Source organism: Macaca fascicularis, chromosome 14 (genome assembly GCF_037993035.2).
Source record: "Macaca fascicularis isolate 582-1 chromosome 14, T2T-MFA8v1.1".
NCBI lineage: Eukaryota > Metazoa > Chordata > Mammalia > Primates > Cercopithecidae > Macaca > Macaca fascicularis.
The window spans coordinates 120,354,211-120,376,656 of record NC_088388.1 but is presented as its reverse complement, the minus strand read 5'-3'; the positions used below and the strand labels follow the sequence as shown (position 1 = coordinate 120,376,656).

At 40.9% G+C, this 22,446-nt stretch overlaps 1 protein-coding gene across 4 annotated transcripts in view; it reads right to left on the bottom strand.

Annotated features, from left to right (window-relative positions):
* The window catches only part of SORL1 (sortilin related receptor 1), a 179,878-nt gene that overhangs the window by 109,580 nt on the left and 47,852 nt on the right, over nt 1-22,446 (bottom strand). For all 4 annotated transcript variants that reach the window (XR_012423810.1, XM_045370875.3, XM_045370879.3 and 1 more), the window contains exons 7-11: nt 10,210-10,311; nt 8,979-9,148; nt 2,581-2,773; nt 737-854; nt 451-524 (exon numbers count right to left, since the gene is read on the bottom strand). Coding sequence is in view for 3 of the 4 variants with exons in the window: in XM_045370875.3 (XP_045226810.2) it covers nt 451-524; nt 737-854; nt 2,581-2,773; nt 8,979-9,148; nt 10,210-10,311 (657 nt within the window). In the remaining variant the exon portion in view is untranslated. The remainder of the gene's footprint in view (nt 1-450; nt 525-736; nt 855-2,580; nt 2,774-8,978; nt 9,149-10,209; nt 10,312-22,446) is intronic.

Genomic DNA, 22,446 nt, shown 5'->3' with positions numbered 1-22,446 from the left:
CACACAACACAGCCCAGCAAGGACTGGCTTCATTTCAATGTCAATAATATACAAAATAATAATAATAGCCGGTTTCAGGGCTGATACCACTACGTTGTAATTTGCTGATACATGCAGCATATATGCCCTGAGCCCCTACTCCATGCCAGGCACTCTTAGGTCCTCAGGATAAAGAAGTCAGTAAAACAGACACTGTCTTTGCCCTCATAGAACTCATAATCTTAGAACGTTTAGTAAAATTCACACATTTGCAAAGGTCTGTTTTTAATTTAAAGTAACTGTGGATACAAATCAGTGACTTCAGGTACCTGTCTTTACTTTATAGTCATTTCTGGCATTATTGGTCTCTGCCATGGACCATATGTGTCCCTGATATGCCAAGGCACAGTCTGCATTCTCACACAAACGGGAACCAGGGTGGAGGGGAGGGGATTGGGGGAGGGGGCTGACCTCTCGCCACCTGGCTCCAGCGCTGCTAGAGATGTACACGTTTGTCTTGCTAGCCAAGTTCTTTCCCACCGAACCTAAAATGCAAGAGAAATAATTATTTTTAATTTCAAGAGTATGTCAGATAATCACCTTGCCCAGCCAGAAATTCTGAGTAGTATCTAGCAACTAAGAATGCCTTCAAACCACAAAGAGTGGTTACTGCTGGAGAGGTGGGTGATCACTCTGCATCTGGCTGCGTATCACCAGACAGCCGAACCCCTTGTGAGAACAGGCAAGGCACACTTACCAGTGGCGATGATGAGGCCCGGAGCCGACTCCTTGGACAGGATGGGCATTCTCCGGAGCTGGAGGCTGAGGAGCTGACTGAGGCGCTGAGCCAGATGAAGGGAACAGCCCTGGGAAAGCTATACAAGCAACGTTTCAGGCAGTGTCAGCACGTAATACCATGCCTAGCGCTCCCTGTAAACCCTGTGGCCTGTGTGAAGGCACTGCAGCTGACACGGGGCAAGGAGGCCTGGCCCAGAGGAAACCAGACTCACAGCCCAGCTGTCCCCACACCCCCAGACAGAGAGGATCATCTGGACCCACATAAATGTCCCATAGAAGAAGAGAACAATCACAACTTAGAAAGGCCTTCTGAGACTCTCAGGGAATAACAATTAGAAATCAGTGTCATCTCGAGTAGATGGGGAAGTCATCATCTCATCCTATCACTCAGAGATCCTCTCAAGTGACTCAGAACTAAAGAGAAATGAAATGATTTTGTCATATACACTTTCTAAGTCAGAGATGTATTTTAAATAAGATTCCAGCAATTCTGTCATAAGAAAGACCAAGAATCAGAGGTCATAAGTCTCATGGATAAGCTCCCCTGATGTACAGTATCAATGCGATATAAAAACCAAAGGACAGGCATTAAATTTTTTGCCATGTATTTTACATTTGCACAAAGGTGTACATATACAGGGCAAGGCTTCAAGTGATTCAGTCTGGCTTCCATCACTCATGTCCAGATTTTAGTAGCTCTGCAAGCAATCAGGACAACGCCTTTTGCCATATGGTCACACTCAGTTCTCCTGGTCAGAAGAGCTTGTTCAGTGTTACTTAGATGTGGCCAGGGTTCTGCACAGGAGAACTATGTGCTTATGTGGTTATAGTCAGGTAAAACTGGTAGCAAGGTTTGCTGGATTATTTGCTACTTATTTTTGTCACAAAAGGATCTCTAACAAGTATCTGTCTGGCTAGAGTCTCAGTTTGACCAATGAAAACTGGAACAAATTAGGCTGGGTGTCAAAGAAATATTTATTTGCTCACTCCTCTTTGTGACTCATGCTTTTCTGCCTGCAAGGAAGTCTATTCATTGAAAAGTTCCTGTTATCCTCAGGTAATCAGACTTATCCATTTCCTATGCATTCCTTCCACCACCTAAACTCAGAAGAAGAAACTGAAAGCTGATGAACTGTCCTGTAGTTCATAAATAAACTGCTCAGTCAGGGAAACAAAAAGCTGAATTTGAGTGATACCATTAATTCAATTTAACTAAAGCCTGACCCCCATAGCACACTCAAAAACACCCAAGTTCCAACCACCCCAGGATCTCACCAAGATGCTGTAGAAGACACTACTAAGGGAGGAGGAAGCACCCAGATATTTGTCTATATCTGTTTATAGGCTGCCTCTTTCCAAAATTAGATTTGATGTGGTAAGCCAAGACCCATTGCTAAATAGAGAAGAAAAACCAAGAAGTAAATTCAAAGAAATGTTCCCAAGGGCCACAGATATATCATACAGGGGAGTGTCCACATAGCCCACCATGGACAAACAAAACTCAAAAATTCAAAAGACCAAGTAATGGTCTAACTAAACAAGTAGTACTAAAAGTGAATACTACTTTTTTTTTTTTTTTTTTTTTTTCCTGAGTTGCTTCTGCCCAGAAGTGGTAGTGAGACCTTGGAGCAGAGTTTGGGAACTCCAAATGTAGCAACACAGATAAAAGTCTGCTCCATGTGATATTAATAGAATCCTATGTGATACTATATTTTTTCAATTAATACTAGACATAGGAAACTACCACAGAGTAGGGCTCTTTCCCTTATATCAAAAAGCAAAACAAGATTAAAACATCAATACCTCACAATTGATTTTCTCTCCATATCCCGTGAAGGCTGGAGCCTGAAGAAATTCCCAGGTTCCCCCTTTGTCAAAGGTGATGACCGATCTCATGTTCTCCTCATTCATAGAACCATTAATCAGAGTAGCAATGTAGACTCCTTGCAATCCTTCCACTCGGTGGAAGTCAGCAAATGGCTCATTTGCAAAATACCTACAATATGAAAATAAACAGCTATGAACCTGAATTGGTATTTGCTTGTTATTATAAATAACATAAACCTTGACCATTTAAAAGTATACAATTTTGTGGCATTAAGCACATTCACAAAGGTGGGCAACTATCATTACTATCTAGTTCCAGAACATTTCATCATTCCAAAAGGAAACCTCATACCCACTGGCAGTCACTCTCCATTTCCTCTTCCCTTCCCAAGCCCTGGAAACCACTCATCTGCTCCATGGGTTTATGAATTGGCCTATCTGGATATTTTATATAAATGGAATCTACAATATGCAGTCTTTTGTATCTGGTTACTTTCACTTAGCATAATGCTTTCAAGGTTCATCCACGTTATAGCACATTGTTAGTACTTCATTCCTTTTTTTTTGGAGACAGGGTCTTACTGCTGCCCAGGCAGGAGTGCAGTGGTACGATCACGGTTCACTGCAGCCTCGACCTCCCAGACTCAGATGATCCTCAATGATCCTCCTACCTTAGCCTCCCAAGTACCTGGGACTACAGGTGTGTGCCACTACGCCCAGCTAATTTTTTAACTTTTTGCTAGAGATGGGGTTTCGCCATGTTGCCGAGGCTGGTCTCAAACTCTTTAGCTCAAGTGATCCACCTGCCTCGGCCTCCCAAAGTGCTGGGATTACAGGCGTGAGCCCCCATGCCCAGCCTGGTAATTTGCTATTTTAAAAAATTGTTTCTTTTCAACTTTTAGGGCCAAAAGGCTTATCTGATCAACAATTCCTAACAGGGGGGTTAGAATGATGAATATAACATACAAAAGTTGACGTAAGAGTCACATCTATTACATCACTATCGAAATTGACTCCAAATCCTCCAGCGAGCCTTCAACAACAGAAATCATTAAGTCAGACCTACAAGACACTAATAACAGTGCTGAGGCTTAAAATTCAACCCAATCTGTAGGAACACAGCTCAGGGTTACACAGCCTCTCTCCAGGTACTTACAATCTAATTATCCAACACTCTGATCAGATAGAAGCCCACAAGGTCTTCTGTCAGGAAGCTCAGCAGAACCTGTCGACTCCTTCCTGAAGAAACTGTACATACAGCAAGGATGGCTCTAGAAAGCTTGGGGTCATATTCTGAAGAGAATACGGCCTTCCCAGGCTTTATCTACTATGCTGATACCCTAATGCCACAGGAAAGTGGTTTTGTGCTAAAATGATACAAGCATTACAAATAGAGCGGATTTCTGAGAAATTGTAACCAGGGTTCTTACATGGCTGTGAAGACTGGAAGCTTAACTGAGTGAGGTGGCTCACGTCTGTAATCCCAGCACTTTGGGAGGCCGAGGATGGGGGGATCACAAGGTCGAGGGATCGAGACCATCCTGGCCAACATAGTGAAACCCTGCCTCTATTGAAAATACAAAAATTAGCTGGGTGTGGTGGCACATGCCTGTAGTCCCAGCTACTTGGGAGGCTGAGGCAGGAGAACAGCTTGAACCCAGGAGGCACAGGTTGCAGTGAGCCAAGATCGTGCCACTGCACTCCAGCCTGGGTGACAGAGCAAGACTCCATCTCAAAACAAAAGAAAAAGAAAAAAGACTGGAAGCTTGCCCTTTATTTCAGGGGTTCTGAGCCACTGGCTACACAATAAAGCAGAGAAACGCTGCCCTCCGTCATCCGTCTCCACACAATCTCTTCGGCTGGAGGACTGCCCTGCCACATCAGACAGAAAGACCCAAAAGACAACCTCTGAGGCAGGAAAAGGAACACTAGGAGCCCCACCAAAGCTGCTTCAGGCTGAGGGACTGAGCACAACGCTGAATGAAATGCTGGAGCTGAGACCAAATTCTCTGACATGCGGTTTCCTTAGGCCTAGTTCAGTTCTTTTTCAGGGGCTTCTTAGGAACCAGCTGAAGGTCTCTCCCTCCTTCTCTGTTGACCTCTGCTCTACCTCTCTGGGGGTTATCATCATAAACTGTCACCCCACCAGTTATGGGCTTCTTCTACATATCTGGGAGGTCTGAGTTTCTCTCATTTAGATGAGCTCTGTTTCTTTCCCGAGTCGGATTCCGGGAGTTTTATCTTTTACTTCTAGGCAGAAGCCTGTCTTCCTGTATCTCACATGCTCCTCCACCAGGAGTCCCAGCTCATCCTTTTCTTTCCCCCACTTGACCTGCCCTACAACAATTTGCCCCACCCTAAGCACTTTCTCTGAGAGTCCACTTTCTCCCATTTTATCCTCACTGGCCCTCCCCCAGGCACTTCTCCCCTTCTTCCCGGAGTACCCAGGGCCAAGGCTTACCAGGAAGCTCACCAGGTCTCCTACAGCCCCGCTCAGTGCAGAATCCACGCCCTGACAACACCCCCACCAACTGGGCCCGTGCCCCTCCCTAAGGTGACCCGCGGGCCTGACATCTCCTCAGCACATTAGTTCCTCCAAAGCATCCAACATCTAGCTAGTGCTTTCTATGAGACTCCCACCTGGCACATCCCACCAGGGCCAGGGTCATTCCCCAGAAAGAGCTCTTTCTCCATTTCTCTAAGTAAATCAGAAGCAGTTCCCACACACCATCCTTTCCTATTCAGTTCAAAGACTTGCTCATTTCACACACCAGTTTACTCTAAACCAGCCTGCCCACGTGATGTGCTAATTCACCTTTATCCCATTTCATCCGGCTGAGATCGAGATGCAGATGACAAAATGTCACTCAGCTGAGTACAACGGAACCTCTCTAGTCCTCAGATAAAATCTGAGAAGAATGAGAAAACTGAGTAGGACATTGGTCTATGACTCTTGACGTGAATCTATTTCCAGTTTCTTCACTGGACTGTGCGCTCAGGCAAGGAGGGGAGGCCTTCATAACTCTGCAAAGGGCCATCGCTCTGGCTTCTGGCTCATACTCTGTCCCAGCATGAAACATTCACCCTGAATATCTGACACATGCGGAAGACAAGAAAATATTTAGCAAGCTGTGACTTTTCCATTTCATAACCAGGGGCTTTTAATGGTGAAAAAAGAAAGATTAAAGCGTCAGTGAGAGGTCTGAGGGACAGTGATTCACTATTTTAATTATTTAAAAAAGGAGACTATTATTCACCATTAAAATGAATGAGGCACTGATCTATGGTACCCATGGATGAACCCTGAAAACATTATGCTAAGTGAAAGAAGCCAGACACAGAAGGTCACATATTATTGTATGATTCCATTTATACGAAACACCCTGTAAAATAGGGAAAAATCCACAGAGACAGAAATCAGACTGACAGCTGCCAGGGGCTGCCAGGGGCTGGGAGAAGGGGATAGTGGAGAGAAGCGACTTAATGGGCATGGGGTTTTCTTTTGGAGAAATGAGAAGGCCATGAAATTAAACAGAGGTGGCAGTGGCGCAAGATTGTAAATGTATCGAATGCCACCGAATTGCCTACTTTAAAATGATTAAGCTGATGTTATATACATTTCACCTCAATAAATAATATGTATTTTTTGGAGACAGAGTCTCGCTCTGTCGCCCAGGCTGGAGTGCAGTAGCGCGATCTCGGCTCACAGAATCCTCTGCCTCCCAGGTTCAAGCATTTCTCCTGCTTCAGCCTCCCGAGTAGCTGGGACTACAGGCACACGCCACCACACCCGGCTAATTTTTGCATATTTAGTAGAGATGGGATTTCACCATGTTAGCCAAGATGGTCTCGATCTCCTGACCTCCTGATCCACCCACCTTGGCCTCCCAAAGTGCTGGGATTACAGGCATGAGCCACCACACCCAGTCAATAAATAATTTTTTCAATAAAAAACGACAAGAACCAGCCTGAAGGAGGTAGGATCTGCCACTGACCAAACCAGGACAAGCTGAGCATCAAAACGAATCATGGCAGGAATGGTTTATAACACATTAAATAATAATTAATCCATGAGTCTGTGTCAGGGCAGGAAAGGAATAAAAGATGACAGCGCCTCCAAAAGAGAAGAAACAGGAAGTGGAAAAGCACCATCAGAGATCAGGTAGAAAGCTGGGCACGTGGATATCCAATAGGCCTCTCCAACCAGGTAAGTCCCAAACCAAGTTCGTGGTCTCCCCCTAATACTGCCCCTGCCCCAGATCTCCCTGACTCCCTGTGTGGCCGTCTCTTTACAGGCAGCTCAGGTGAAGCAGCAACAGTCCCCGGCTCCTCCTTCTTTCACACCCCTCGTTCCCATCCATCAACAAATCCCACTGGCTCTACTTTAAAAATATATTTAGGGTCTGACCATTTCGAGCATCTCTAGTGCCACCACCCTGGGTCCAGCCAACATCCATCCCTACCGGCCTGTATCTCTGCAATCCTTTCACAACTAGTCTTCCTGTTCCCGCCTTTGTCCCCTACAGTAGTCAAATTCCCACACAGCATTGAGGATAACTTCTGTAAAAGATAAGCCACATGAGGGCTCACTTATAATTATTTATAACACCATTTATGTTTTACATTCTTTTCATTACATAATGCAATTCACAATTTTTTAATGGAAAAAAAAGAAAAGGTTAAATCAGATCATGTCCATCTCCCGGTCTAAACCTTCCATCTCATTTAGAAGGAAAAAACAGGATTGAGTGTGGTGGCTCATACCTGTAATCCCAGCACTTTGGGAGTCCGAGGCAGACAGATCACTTGAGGTTAGGAGTTTGAGATCAGCCTGGCCAACATGGTACTGTCTCTACTAAAAATATAAAAATTAGCCTGGCCTGGTGGCACACGCCTGTAATCCCAGCTACTTTTGAGGCTGAGGCAAGAGAATCACTTGAACCCAGGAAGCGGAGGCTGCAGTGACCCAAAATCACGCCACTGCATTCCAGCCTGGGCGACAGAGCGAGACTACATCTCAAAAACAAACAAACAAAAAAACAACAACCAAAAAGAAAAAAACAAAGCTCTTCACAAGCCCCTGAAGGCCCTATAGGATCTGAGCCCTGCTCTCTTAGGTACTGTTTCTTCCTTCTCTCTCCCTCTCTTCAGCCCTTCCAGCCACTCTGGCCTCCTCCCTGCTCCTAAAACACCAGTGCAGTCCAGCCTCAGAGTCACTGTGCTTCCTGTCTGCCCTGCTTGCAGTGCTACTCACCCAGGGTTCTGCCTGGTTCCTTCCCTCATGTAATTCAGGCACCTGCTTAAATGTCCCCCTCCTGAAGCAGCCAGTAGAATAAAAGAACACCCTTGCAAACCCCCGTCCCCTGATCTTGCTTTATTTTTCTTTTCAACATGTTAGCAGGCAGATCACATACTTGCTTATGTTCTATCTTCCCCAACTAGAATATAAACTCCATGGAAGAGGGACTTTGTTCTGATATTTTATTGCTTCATACATTATTTTGTGGCTATACCTAGAACGCTCTGGCAGAGAGCAGCAGCATAATTGTGAATAAACTGACAATGGAATGAATTGCCCAGAAACAGTGGGCACAAAGGCATGCCCTCAGACCTGGCTGTCATGGCTGGAGAGCCAGACTCCATCCCAGACCAGTCAGCTTCATGCAGGAGACTCTTTCCAAGAGCAGAGGGGACTCTAACCACAGCCACACAGGTCACCCAAGTCTGGTTGTCAAATGACAAATCAGAATAAATGGTCCTGAAAGGATCTTAAGAACCAATTCATCCCTCCCAAACCCCAAGTCCTCCACCACCCCTTGATGGGTGTGGTGCTCATATATTGCTCACTGCTGGACTGCAAAACAGCTCTAAACACATGATTTACAGATAAAAGATCAATGACGTTGGCGCCTTTCCTTACAAAACACTGCAATTATCTCTTAAAAAAAAAAAAAAAAAAAGAGTAATGACATCAATTAACCTGATCCACTGGCCGCATATGCCAGCTCTCACTGACTTGATATTTTCCAAGTGCTGTTTTTCAATGCTCAGAAACCACAAAACCAGAACACTGAGCAAAAGGAGCTCAAGGGATTGATTAACACAGTAGCTCTGACCCTAAATGTTACCTAGAGCTGTAGTTTCCAGACTTGGCTGCACATAAGAATCACCTAGGGTGCTTCTTAAAATCCTCATAACCTGGCCACACCCCAAACCCATCCCACGGTGATCCCCGGGCACGTGAGCCAGACATTGGATTTCTAAAACTTCCCGGGTGAATCCATATGTGCAGCTAATGCTGCAAACCACTGAACCAGAGAGAAGCTAATGGTTGTGTTGGCCTAAGAAGGCAGAAGGACTCACAGTCTCCTTACCTCACCAAGGTATCACTGCCGGCCCCTCCTGGGCTGTAATAGAGCACGTTCTCCAAGGACAGGGAGAACTTCAGCCCCTCTGCCTCTGAGATGTATAAATTGGTACGGTTGTTACTGTGGCTGACACACACAAACACCTGGTCCTCGGAGGCATCTGCGATGTAATATTCCTTTGGAATCAGAAGTCAAAAAAGATATGTCAAAAAACAAATGTGCCCTGTGGGCTTTTTCTATACACACGGAAGCAATGACTTTCAAATGTCCTAGTGACGAATGTGTGCCTAAAGCCCACAGGAAGCTCCCTAACCTTGGCAAAGAAGCTTTGGCCACTTTCCCTTTGGAGAACCTGAGGCGGATCTGCAGCTTAGCGGGCCCCTTACTGGCAAACGGGGCACAAAATAACAGGCCACTGCACTGCACAAATGACCTACAAACCTCTTTCTGTTAATAATGTCTCCCTCATTTTCCCATGAGACCTTTCATTCATGCAAAGTACAATATGGATTAATGCATTTCGCTTTATTTTCCCTAAGGTGACCAAAGGAAGGCAGAAAATCCATAGAAACTAGCAGAGAACTGGCAAGACGGTTCTCCATATGATCCCATTCGTTGGGTGGAAGGTAAGTCAGTGAGCTGCTTACCTTTCATCAAGCCAACTGCCAGTGTCAAGACGTTTCCCTGTGACCTCCTCTCTGTGGCAACTCCTCTAATGACCCCATCCCATGCAGCTCTTTCCTATCCATCTTCATGTTATAAAGCTGCATATGTAAGCACTTGCTTATGTGTGGCTTCTTCTGCTGCTCAGTTCATAGTCTCTCCAACCTGTTTCTAAAAGGTGGGACCCAAATCCTATCCCCTGTTGGAACTCACCCCTTGCAAGCAATACAGCAGGTACTCAATAAAAAAAATTCCTATCATGCACAAACTTCCCATTGCTTCCGTACTGGCACGTTGCTCAGATGGCACTGACTCTGGATCCAACCTCTCTCTGCCAGTGCTGCTCCACTTAAAGCAAACTAAGACCCTCCTTCAGCTCTGCTTCAGTGAAGTGGGAAACACAGACCACGATGGCCAAAGTGAAACTGCTCTCTCTAGAGACCTCTCTGGAAAGTGACTTCAGGGAGGCTCCATAAAATATCCACTCCAGCAGGCCATCCCTGCAACACCCTTCCTCTGACCTCTGCGTAAAGACAGTGACACTTCTCCCCAACCTCAAGCAGACCCCACTCACATTAATAGGATGTCTTGTGACAAACTGGGCTGCTCGCATGGGCTTCCGGCCAAAGGAGACCCAGAGCTGGACAGAAGACTGCTGTTGACTGCCCAAGAGATGCTGCCAAGGAAGAGGAGAAAAAAAAAATTAATGGTGCCACATTACAGTCATTCAAAAGCAGCAAAAATAAAAATAGAAGAACCAGATTCTTCCAGTTCTACTGGAAACACAAAATAGAGACTGATTGCAAATTCATATTTTTGCAGCGTCTGCCATCACTGGGCAGCTTGGGTTGTACTGCTTCATCTTAGATACCTGGTTTGCAACAGACACTAGACACTCCGTGGATATTAGATAAGGAAGGAAATGGTATGATGGTAGAACTTGGACTAGAGGAGGTTGTTGGAGGCTGCCAACACTTCAGTAGAGTAAGAGATAGAAAGAGGATTGTGTGATGAGGCTGAAGAAACAGGCAGGGAGGAGCCTACAGCCCCCAAACCACTAAAGGGTGAGATCAGCCACACACCATGCACACAAAACATGTTCTTTTCTTCTTTCTACTCCTATTTTTAGATTACAAGGATGCTGCAGTCACAAGGCTTTAATTTGCACCAAGACTTGAGAGAATATTCATTGATTCTGGTTTTCCATCTCTGAATAATCTCATTGAGGAAGGTCTTTTGCTAGAATATATATTCATTGGTAGAGTATTCAACATGATGTTGACCACATCACATTGCATTTTAGAGACTTTTAAGTCACAGCAAGAATCTTGGAAATGTGTATAAAAGCATCAGATTAAGAGCTAGCTCTACCAACTGAAAAAATGACAAAAATCTCTCTAGCTTTCAGTTTATTCATCTACAAAAGGAGAAGCTTATTTGGATCCAGACTTCCCTATAGATGGGTTTAAATGGTCCAGCAACCCTGTAAACACATATGCAAATTTTTTATATACACTTATTTATTTTGCTATGGAGGCTCCATACGTTTTATCAGATTCTCAAGGAAGTCCACAATTCCAAAAAAGAGAAGAACTGTTACAGAGACTCTGTGTGGTTTCTTCCAGCTCTAAAAGAACACGGCCAGAAACTGAAGGCAAATGTTGCATATCTGTCAGGAAAGACACAGGGAGGCACACCCTCATGTGGACATAATCGTACAAATGACTATTAAACTTATTGAGATGTTGGGATTCCCAGCCAGAGGGGTTACTTTGGCTTCACTTATCCTTGACTAGGTTGCTGTTTATTATAGATATTAACTTCCTAAAGAGTAAGGAACATACCCATTTATTTTATCTGTAATATAACAACTCAGTACCCTGTGCTCACACATGCCCTATAAATACTGTGAGGACCCAGTTGATAAAGACAAAGTTACTTTTAATCCATTTGAGCAGCAGACATTCAAACTACCACTGAACAAATGGTTAAAAGTAGTTTGTTTTCAAGAAATCAGGTAAAGAGGTACAAAAGACTGCCCACCAAAATGGAAACCTGAAAACCATATTAATAGCTGTACTAAACATGGGGCTGTAGGAAATGATGGATCTATTAAAAACGTAAAAGCATATTAACTGAATGAGAAAACAATTCCCAGCAAAATTGTTACATATAAATTCCAAAAGCCCTCATTAAGCTGATAAAATGTTATGACTATGTCAGATGATTAGTTTCAGTCAGCCTATATACACACATTTTTGTGAATATATAGAGGAACATATCAATGAAATATACATTTTTATGCTTTGTTTTTTACTACTTCCAACTGTCAGTAAAACTTTAAAAAGAGTGATTTCTCAATGACACCCAGGCTCATCATTAGTTAAAAATACTTAACAATTGCTGCTGCAAGGCCTGAGTATTAAGAATATATTTCACAGGTCAGTCTTACCTCATAAATGCAAAAATCACAGAATACTACAATCATCGAACCAAAAATAATCTCAAAATGCATTGATCCCACTTCCTTCTTGGAGAATTATTCCTAAACCTGGACAATTCAGGTTCATTCTTAATGCATTTTTAAAGAGTTATTATATTGGTTTACTGCCACCAAGAAATATATTAACAATTAAGCTATGGTACACTAGTGATTGTAAGATGTATTGTAAGGCTCTGAGATTTTTCTTAATAAACCGTAGGTTTTGGGTTGGTTTGTTTTTTATCTCTATTATTATAAAAGCAAATCATACTCATGGAAAACATCCAACAGCACAGATGAGTACAAGGTAAATGCAGAAGCTCTGCTCTGACCTCCACATCCCTCCTCCCACTCTACCCTGCAGAGTGCCCAGTGGCTAACAGCTCTTGTGCATCCTTTCAGAAATACACTGTGCCACCACACACAAGCATACTTACATAGTGACAGACACTGCTACATCTACCCTCAACACCCATTATCCCTTTCCTTCCGAGCACTGGGACCCTGACAACATCCAGGATAAATGACTGCACTTCTCTACCATTTTTGCAGCTATGGCTAGTCATGTGATTAAGTACTAGTCAATAAGATTAAAAACAGAAGTCTTGTGTTGGATTTCTAGGAAGGCTGCTTAAATAGATGGAATTGGTGGGAAGAGGTCCTACTTGCTGTCTTTCCTTATTCTTCCTAACTGCAATAAGGACTTGAAGGCTAGTGTGGACGTCTTGAACCACGAGGTAATCTTGAGAATGGAAATCATTAGTCAGGATGGTAGAACGTTAAGACAGATATCTGGGTTCCCAAGAACATCAGGACACCAACATACCAGCCCAAGACAGCCTACCTCCAGGCAGCGAGGGGGAGAAAACTAAACTCCTGACTTGGTTAAGCAACTTTTCTTTCTAGTCTATTACCAGCAACCTAACACAATTCTAAACTGACACAGGCAATTTAATTTTTCACATATAATTTGGATCATGATATAAATGCTGTTTTATTACTTAACTTTTTCCATTAACAGTATATCTTACTGTCCCACAATTTAACATTTTATCACTGGCAATGTATCTTAGACATCTTTCCACTTAACAGCTATTGGTAGGCATTTGGGTTATTTCCAAAAACAGTTCTTAAACACACACACGTGCACACACGTATATATTTATCACTTTTTCAGAACTGCACAATACTGTTGGTAGGATGCATTCTTAGAGAAGAATTCTTAAGTCAAAATTTGTATTTTTGATAGCTATCATGAAATGGCCCTCCTGAAAAGCTGTACCAGCTAACACATCCACAAACACACATACCTTCATCAACTACTAGGAATGATTTAAATGTTTTAATCTAAGTCAATCCTATAGAGTCTGAGAATTTATAAGAAGTTTTTTTTTTGTTTTTTTTTTTCATTTCTGATAATTAAAAATAAATTTGGCCAGGCACAGTGGCTCACCCCTGTAATCCCAGCACTTTGGGAGGCCAAGGTGGGCAGATCACGACGTCAAGAGATCAAAACCATCCTGGCCAATATGGTGAAACCCCGTCTCTACTAAAAATACAAAAATTAGCTAGGCATAGTGGAGTATGCCTATAGTCCCAGCTACTCGGGAGGCTGAGACAGGAGAATCACCTGAACCCGGGAGGCGGAGGTTGCAGTGAGCCGAGATCATGCCACTGCACTCTAGCCTGGCGACAGAGAAAGACTCCATCTCAGAAAAAAATAAATAAATAAACAAATAAATCCATCTAGGTATGCAAATAACCTGAATTTCCCTTTATATTTGAGATTGTGTTAAGAGCAGAAAGAAATGGAGGAGGATCAAGAAGAGGAGAAAGGAACTAAATAAAGGATACTCTTATCAAGTAAAGGCCAAAGGATACTGCAATGAGCTATCCCACTGAAAGTTGCATGGCAGCTCAGCTAGAGAAAATGCGTAAAGAACTAAGCCCTCCCAGGGCATGTGGAAGCACAGGGCCACTAGTTCAGAAGCACCAGAGCCATGGATCACATCCTCCCTTGAAGCAGCAACAAAGCTTCAGCAAAACATCCTCATCCACATTAATGTTGTTTACAAAAAAAAAAAAAAATCATAAATAAAACATAGCTAAAATCCGACATCTGGGATATTCCAGGGGGTAAAAAGGAGTGAGTAGACAGCTAAGGAGAGGTTGGCAAACGTGGGTAAGTAATATTGAAGCTGAATGAGGGCACATGGGGAGGTCATGTCAGCATTAACTGTTCTTTCGTGTAGGTTGGAAAATGCCTATAATAAAGTTTACAAAGTTAATATTAATTGGAAGCATTTCTAGGAACTCTAAAAATATACTCATCCATAAAAGCAAGAGAAACACTGACAAAAATCTTCAAAATCAACTTTTTCACAATTCTGCAAATGAAATAAAGAGTTGCAAAAATTCAAGGCACATTTATTCAAGAACAATGGCTGAATCTTGGCAAAAATAGCCAGCTTTGTGATGTTTTCATTTGCCCTAATCCCATCCCCCTCTCTCTAGCTCTGTGGTAGCCTTGGAAACCCACAGCCTCACATCTACAATAGCTGTGAAAAACAGCAGCCTAGCAGCCACTGGAGAGGACAGAATAGGTCTGGAGTTCCCAAAAAGCCTGACCTGTCTGGGGGCTCACAGGAAAGCTGCATTATCAGCACTTGTCCTTATATAGCCTGACTTGGTTCATGATATAGACAACCTTATAGCCAGCCAAGGTATTTACTGAAAACAGTGAATAAAAACTAGCAAATGCTTATCATCATAACTGCTGAAGACAGTATTACCAATTGGGAATGAAAAGAGGCTAACTAAAAAGCTTAAAAGGAAAAACTGGGGAAGAAGATGCCCTTAGGAGACTTCAATAAGCTCTAGAATATTCCTGGGACTCCACAAAGTCAAGCACATAAGAGCTGTGAGTATGCTCAAGAAAGAAATTAACAGGGTCTAATCTCTTACCTCCAGCTAATCTTGAAGCTCTACATAAGCAGGAAGTGAAGGCTAGGACAGAGTTGTAAACTCCCTGCCAAAGCATTGAAGGTATACCCAAACACACACCCAGAGGCCATTAGCAAAGGCTGAGGGACTTAGTGGTTCAAAGTGTTTAAGAAAATCTCTGTCTTATCATTAGCTGACCAATAAGCTAAATTATGAGATACTTCAGTAGCAATAACAATAAAGAACACAAACTTGAGAGCAGTATAGGAAACTCCCTGAACAACAAAACCAACAACAACAAAAACAGCAACAACAACAAACAGCAACAACACAAAACCCTGAGGAGGGGGTGTCAGTGGTGTGGAGCTGCCACACCATTTAAAATGTCCGGTTTTCAATAAAAAAATCACAGGACAAGCGAAGAAACAGCAAAGTATAGCCTACACACAGGCAAAAAGAGTAGTCAGTAGAAACTGTCCTTAAAAGCTCAGACATTAGACTAAGTAAAAAAAAAAAAATTCAATAAGCTATCATAAATATGTTCAAAGGACTAAAAGAAATCATGTATAAAGTATGAAAGGACAGTATGAGAACAATGCCTCATCAAATAGAGAATATCAATAAAGAAATAAAAAAATTAAAAAAGAAAAACAAGCAAAAAGAAATTTGGGAGTTGAAAAGTATAATAAATCAAAAGAAAAATTTAGTAGAGGCGTTCAACAGCAGATTTGAACCAGGAAAATAAAAAAGCAGTGAACTTTAAGACATGTCAATTGTGATATCTTAGTCTGACCAAAAAAAAAAAAAAAAAATGTTAAAAATAAACAGAGCCTAAAAGAACCAGTAAACACCATCAAGTGTCCTGACATACAAATTACTGAAGTCATTGATGAGATGACAGAATAAAGGAGAAAGAATATTTGAAGAAATAATGGCCCAAAACTCCCCAAATTTGATGAAAAACATAAATCCAGTAAGCTCAATGAATTCCTAAAAGGATAAACTCAGAGACCCATACCCAGGCACACCATAGTAAAACTGCTGAAAGCCAAAGATAAAGAAACTTGGAAAGCAGCAAAAGAAAAATGACTCATCTTATATAAGGAGTCCTCAATTAGACTAAGACTGTACTGACGGGCTTTACGAGTATAAAGATGAGACAATAATAGCACAAAAGCAGCGACACAATAAAGTTATATAATGACAAAGATTTTGTACACTACTGAAGTTACATTGTTATTAATCCAAACTAGATTTCATAAATTAAGGTATTTATTATACTCCCCAAAGCACAGATTAAGAAAACACCTGGGAAAAATTTAGTGAAAGAAGGTACAAGGGAATTTAAATGTTACCCTAGAAAAATCTGCATTTAATATAAAAGAAGGCAGTAATGAAGTAATAGAGGAACCAAAAAAAAAAAAATATATGAGGAATATAGAAAGCAAACAGCAATAGCAGATATATAGTCTACCTTTTAGTAATTACATTAAATGTAGGTGAATTAAACACCCTAATCAAAAGGCAGAAATCAAAAGAATGCATAAAAGACCTGACACAACCATATGCTCTTTACAAGGATTCAAAGATACAAATAGATTGAAACTACCAGGATGAAAAAATGGTATGCTCTGTGATATGGTTTGGCTGTGTCCCCACCCAAATCTCATCTGGAATTCCCACATGTTGTGGAAGGGACCAGGTGGGTGGTAATTGAATCATGGAGGCAGGTCTTTTCCATGATAGTGTTATTATCACTGTTCTCCTGATAGTGAGTAAGTCTCATGAGATCTGATGGCTTTTAAAATGAGGGGTTTTCCTGCACAAGCTCTCTTTGCCTGCTGCCATCCATGTAAGACATGGCTTGCTCCTGCTTGCTTTCCACTCTGATTGTGAGGCTTCCCCAGCCATGTGGAACTATAAGTCGATTATAAACCTTTTTTGTAAATTGCCCAGTGTTGGGTATGTCTTTATTAGCAGCATGAAAATGGCCTAATACACCATGTTAACTGTACCCAGAAGAAAAGAAGAATAGCTATAATAATAGTCAAAATAGAATTTAAGACAAAAAATAGTTACTAGAGACAACGAAGGACATTTAATAATGATAAAAGTGTCAATCTAGAAGAATTAACAATCATAAACATACATGCACCTAACAACAGAACTCCAAAGCACATGAGGGAAAACTGCCACAATTGAAGGGAGAAATAAATAATTCAAGACGATAATAGTTAGAGATTTCAACAGTTAAAGATTTTCCCATCTTCAATATAGAACAAGGCAGAAAAGGAAAAAGATAAACTGAACATCACCATCAACCAGGTAAATTTAATAAACATTTCTAGAACATAATACCCGACAACAGCAGAATACACATTCTTCTCAAAGCACATGTTTCGTTTCACATGTTCAGCCACATTCTCAAGGATAACAGATGTTAAGTATTAAAATAAGCCTCAATACATTTTAAAAGAAATGAAACCATATAAAGTACATTCTGTGGTCATAATGGAATAAAATGAGAAACCAAAAAGACAAGGAAATTCACAAATATATTGAAATTAAACAACACATTCAAAAATCATCAGTGGGTCAAAAGGAATCACAAGAGTCATTAGAAAATACTTTAAGATGAAGGAAAATGAAAACATAAGCATATGAAATGCAGCTAAAGCAGTGATTAGAGAAAAATGTATACCCATAATCACTTATATTAAAAAAGAAGAAAAATATCAAATCAATAACCTGACTATCCACCTTAAGAATGTAGAAACATAGGGCAAACTAAGCCCAAAGCAAGCACAATGAAAGAAATACAAAGATTCGAGTAGGAATAAATGAAATACAGAAGAGAAAAAGAATAAAGAAAATTACTCAAATAATATACTGATTCTTTGAAAAGATTAACAAAATTTAATAAACTAGACTACAAGCTAGACTTACCAAGAAAAGAAGACTCAAATTATTAAAATTAGGAAAGAAATAAGAAACATCATTAACAACCTCACAGAAATAAAAAAGAAGATTAGTATGAATACTACGAATAATTGAAAATTAAATAACCTAGAAGAAATGAACAAATTACTAGAAAGATACAAACTGCTGAAACTAAACCAAAGATAAAATTTAAAAACTAAAAAGATTGAATTAGTAACCAGAAAACTTCCCACAAAGACGGTAAATTCTGCCAAACAAATTAAAGGATAAAAATGATTATAAACCAAGAGCATGTGGGATTCATTCCAAAAATGTGCACTGGTTTAGCATATGAGAAAGATCCATCAATGTAATAGTCAATGTTAACAGACTAAAGGAGGAAAAAAAGAAACATATGATATCACAACTGACACAGAAAAAGCACTGACAAAATCCCAGACTTTTTCATGATAAAAACACTCAACAACCTAGGAATAGAAGGGAACCTTTCTCAAATTGGTAAAGGACATCTAGAAAAACCCCACAGTTAAAAATCATACTTAATGGTATAAGACTGAATGCATTTCCCCTAAGATCAGGAATAAGACAAGGATGCCTACTCTCTCCACTCCTAGCCAACATTTTACTAGAGGTTCTAGCCAATGCAGTTAGGCAAAAAAATAAACAAATAAAAGGCCTCCAGACTGGAAAGGAAGAATTAAAGGATGATGTTGTCTCTTTTAGCAGACCTAAGGAATTATCCTAAGGAATCTACACACCAAAAAAGTTAGAACTAATAAAGTTCAGCAAGGTTGGAGAATATAAGATCACTAATACAAAAATCAATCATGTTTCTACATACTAGCAATGAACAATCTGAAAATGAAATAAAGAAAAGAATCATTTACAATGGAGCCAAAAAGGATACTTAGGAAACTTTTTTTTTTTTTTTGAGATGGAGCCTCACTCTGTCACCCAGGCTGGAGTGCAATGGCACGATCCCAACTCACTGCAATCTCTGTCTCCTGGGTTCAAGCAATTCTTCTGCCTCAGCCTCCTGAGTAGCTGGGACTACAGGTGTACCCCACCACGCCCAGCTAATTTTTGTATTTTTAGTAGAGACAGGGTTTCACCATATTGGCCAGGCTGGTCTCGAACTCCTGACCTCGTTATCCGCCCACCTCAGCCTCCCAAAGTGCTGAAATTACAGGTGTGAGCCACCGTGCCCAGCCAGGAGAAGTTTTTAACTAAAGAAGTCCAGGACTTATACACTGAAAACCAGAAAACCCAGTTGAAAGAAATTAAAGAAAACCTAAATAAATGGAAGACTATCCTTTGTCCATGCATTGGAAGACATAATATATTGAGATGGTAATACTCTCCAAATTGTGTTGAATCTGTAGATCAATCTCTATCAAAATCCCATCTGTGGATTTTTTTGTTGTTGTTGTTTTGGCAAAAAATTGACAAGCAGATCTTAAACACACGTTGAAAGAATAGCCGATACAATCTTGAAAAAAGAACGAAGTTGGAGAGTTCTAATTTACCACATTCAAAACTTATTACAAAACTACAGTAATCAAGACAGTGTGATGTTGGCATAGGGATAGACATATAGATGAATGGAACAGAACTCAGAGTCCAGAAACAGGCCAAGTGCAGTGGCCTGGGCAACATAGTGAGACCCTGTCTCTTCAAAAACTTAGCCAGGCTCAGTGGTGCATGCCTGTAGTTGCAGCTACTCAGGAAGCTGGGGCGGGAGGACCATTGGGCTTGTGAGTTCAAAGCTGCAGTGAGCCATGACCATGCCACTACATTCCAGCCTAGGTGACAGCAAAACTGTCTCAAAAAAAAAAAAAAAGAGACAGAGAGAGAAGGAGTCCAGAAATAAATTCTCATATTTATGAGAAATTAATTTTCAACCAAAGTACCAAGAGAAAAGTATAGCCTTTCAACAAATGGTGCTGGGACAACTGGTTATCCACATACAAAAGAATGAAGGTAAACAACTACTTCACACTAGATACAAAAATTAATTGAAAATGAAATGAATCATAGACTGTAAGAGCTAAAACTACATAACTCTTAAAGGAAAAGGAAGCATATCTTCATGACCTCAGATTAGGCAATAGTTTCTTGGATATAACAATAGAACAGGCAACAACAAAAAAAATTGACAAATTGAACTTCATCAAAATTAAAAACAAGGCTGGGTATGGTGGCTCGTGCCTGTAATCCCAACACTTTGGGAGGCCAAGGTAGAAGGATTGCTTGAGCCCAGGAGTTTGAGACCAGCCTGGGCAACTTGATGAAACCCCATCTTTACAAAAACTAAAAAAATTAACAGGTATGGTGGCACATGCCTGTGGTCCCAGCTACTCAGGAGGCTGAGGCAGGAGGACTGCTTGAGCACACGAAGATCACGGCTGCAGTGAGCCATGATTGCTCCACTGCACTCCAGCCTGGGTGACAGAGTAAGACCCCCAACTCAAAAAAATAAAAAGAAAAACTTTAGTGCTGAAAAAGAAAAGAAAGTAAAAAGATAAACCATGGAATGGCAGAAAAGATTTGCAAATCATGTAACTTATATATAAAGAATATATAGAAAAAAGAACTACTATAACTCAAGAACAAAAAAGAACCCAATTTAAAAACGGACAAAGGACTTGAATAGACATCTGTCCAAGAAAGACATACAAATGGCCAACAGCCACATGAAAAGATGTTCAACATATGTTCAACATCCTTAGCCATCAGGAATTCAAATTAAAACCATTAGATACCACTTCACACTTAACTGGGATGGCTATCATCCAAAAAACAGTAACAAATGTTGACAAGGATATGGGAAAACTACACCCTAATACATTTCTGGTGGGAATATAAAATGGTACAATAGTTTTGGAAAACCACTTGACCGATTCTCAAAAAGTTAAACAGAATTGTCAGCTGGGCACAGTGGCTCACGCTTGTAATCCCAGCACTTTGGGAGGCCAAGGTGGGCGGATCACAAGGTCAGGAGATCGAGACCACCCTGGCTAACATGATGAAACCCCGTCTCTACTAAAAAATACAAAAAATTAGCCAGGCGTGGCAGCAGGCACCTGTAGTCCCAGCTACTCGGAGGCTGAGGCAGGAGAATAGCGTGAACCTGGGGAGCTTGCAGTGAGCCGAGATCGTGCCACCAAACTCCAGCCTGGGTGACACAGCAAGACTCTGTCCCGAAAAAAAAAAGAATTGCCACATGACCCAGTAGTTATGCTCCCAGGTATAAACCCAACAGAATTAAAACCATAAGTTCACACACAAACTTGCACAGGAACATTCACAGCAGCACTGTTTGTAACAGTGAAATAGTAGACACAAGCCAAATGGCCACCAACTAATAGATGGATAAATAAAATATGTTATATTCATTGCAAATACTAGTCAGCCATTAAAAATGGTTAAAGTAATTATACATGCTACAATATAAATGAAACTTGAAAACATTATACTGTGAAAGAAACCAGTCACAAAACGTCACTGATATAGTTTGGCTATGTCCCCACCCAAATCTCATCTTGAATTGTAGCTCCCCCATAATCCCCACGTGTCATGGGAGGGACCTGGTGGGAGGTAACTGAATCATGGGGGTGGATTCTCCTGTGCTGTTCTCAACATAGTGAATAAGTCTCACGAGATCTGATGGTTTTATAAAGGGCAGTTCCCCTGCACACGCTCTCTTGCCTGCTGCCATGTAAGCCATGCCTTTGCTCCTCCTTCACCTTCTGCCTTGATTGTGAGGCCTCTCCAGCCATGTGGAACTGTGAGTCTATTAAACCTCCTTTTCTTTATAAATAACCCAGTCTAGGGCATTTCTTCATAGCAGTATGAAAATGAACTAATACAGTCACAAATTGTATGATTTCTATTATATAAAATGCCCAAGATAAGCAAAGCCGTAAAAATACTAGATTAGTGATTACCAGCATCAGGGAGGAAAAGGGAAGTAATGGTAATGGGTATGTGGTTTCTTCTGTGGGATGATAAAAATATTTGGAATTAGGTAATGATGATCATTGCACAACTTTATGAATATACTAAAAACCACTGAATTGTACACTTAAAAAGGTTAAATTTTGTAGAATGTGAATTGTATCTGAACACAGTTGTAACAAATATTAATTTTAAATGTACTGGTATTATAGTTTTATTTTTAATCTGTAAATGTTTGGGTTTTATTGATCGTGTATGAGAGTTATAAGCATTAGGTGCTTATACGTAGCTTTATATTTGCATACATTTAAGTAACATAGTTAAAATAATACGTAAGTAATTTGATTTGGGTCAGTTATCCTATAATTCACAGCACAGTTTTGTCAGCTAATTTCTCATCTAGAAGAGGCCACAACATCTTGCAGCAGTTACTAAACTCTTCTGTTACCTCTGATCAACATTAGAGACTAAATTAGCTTAAGGTTGAAA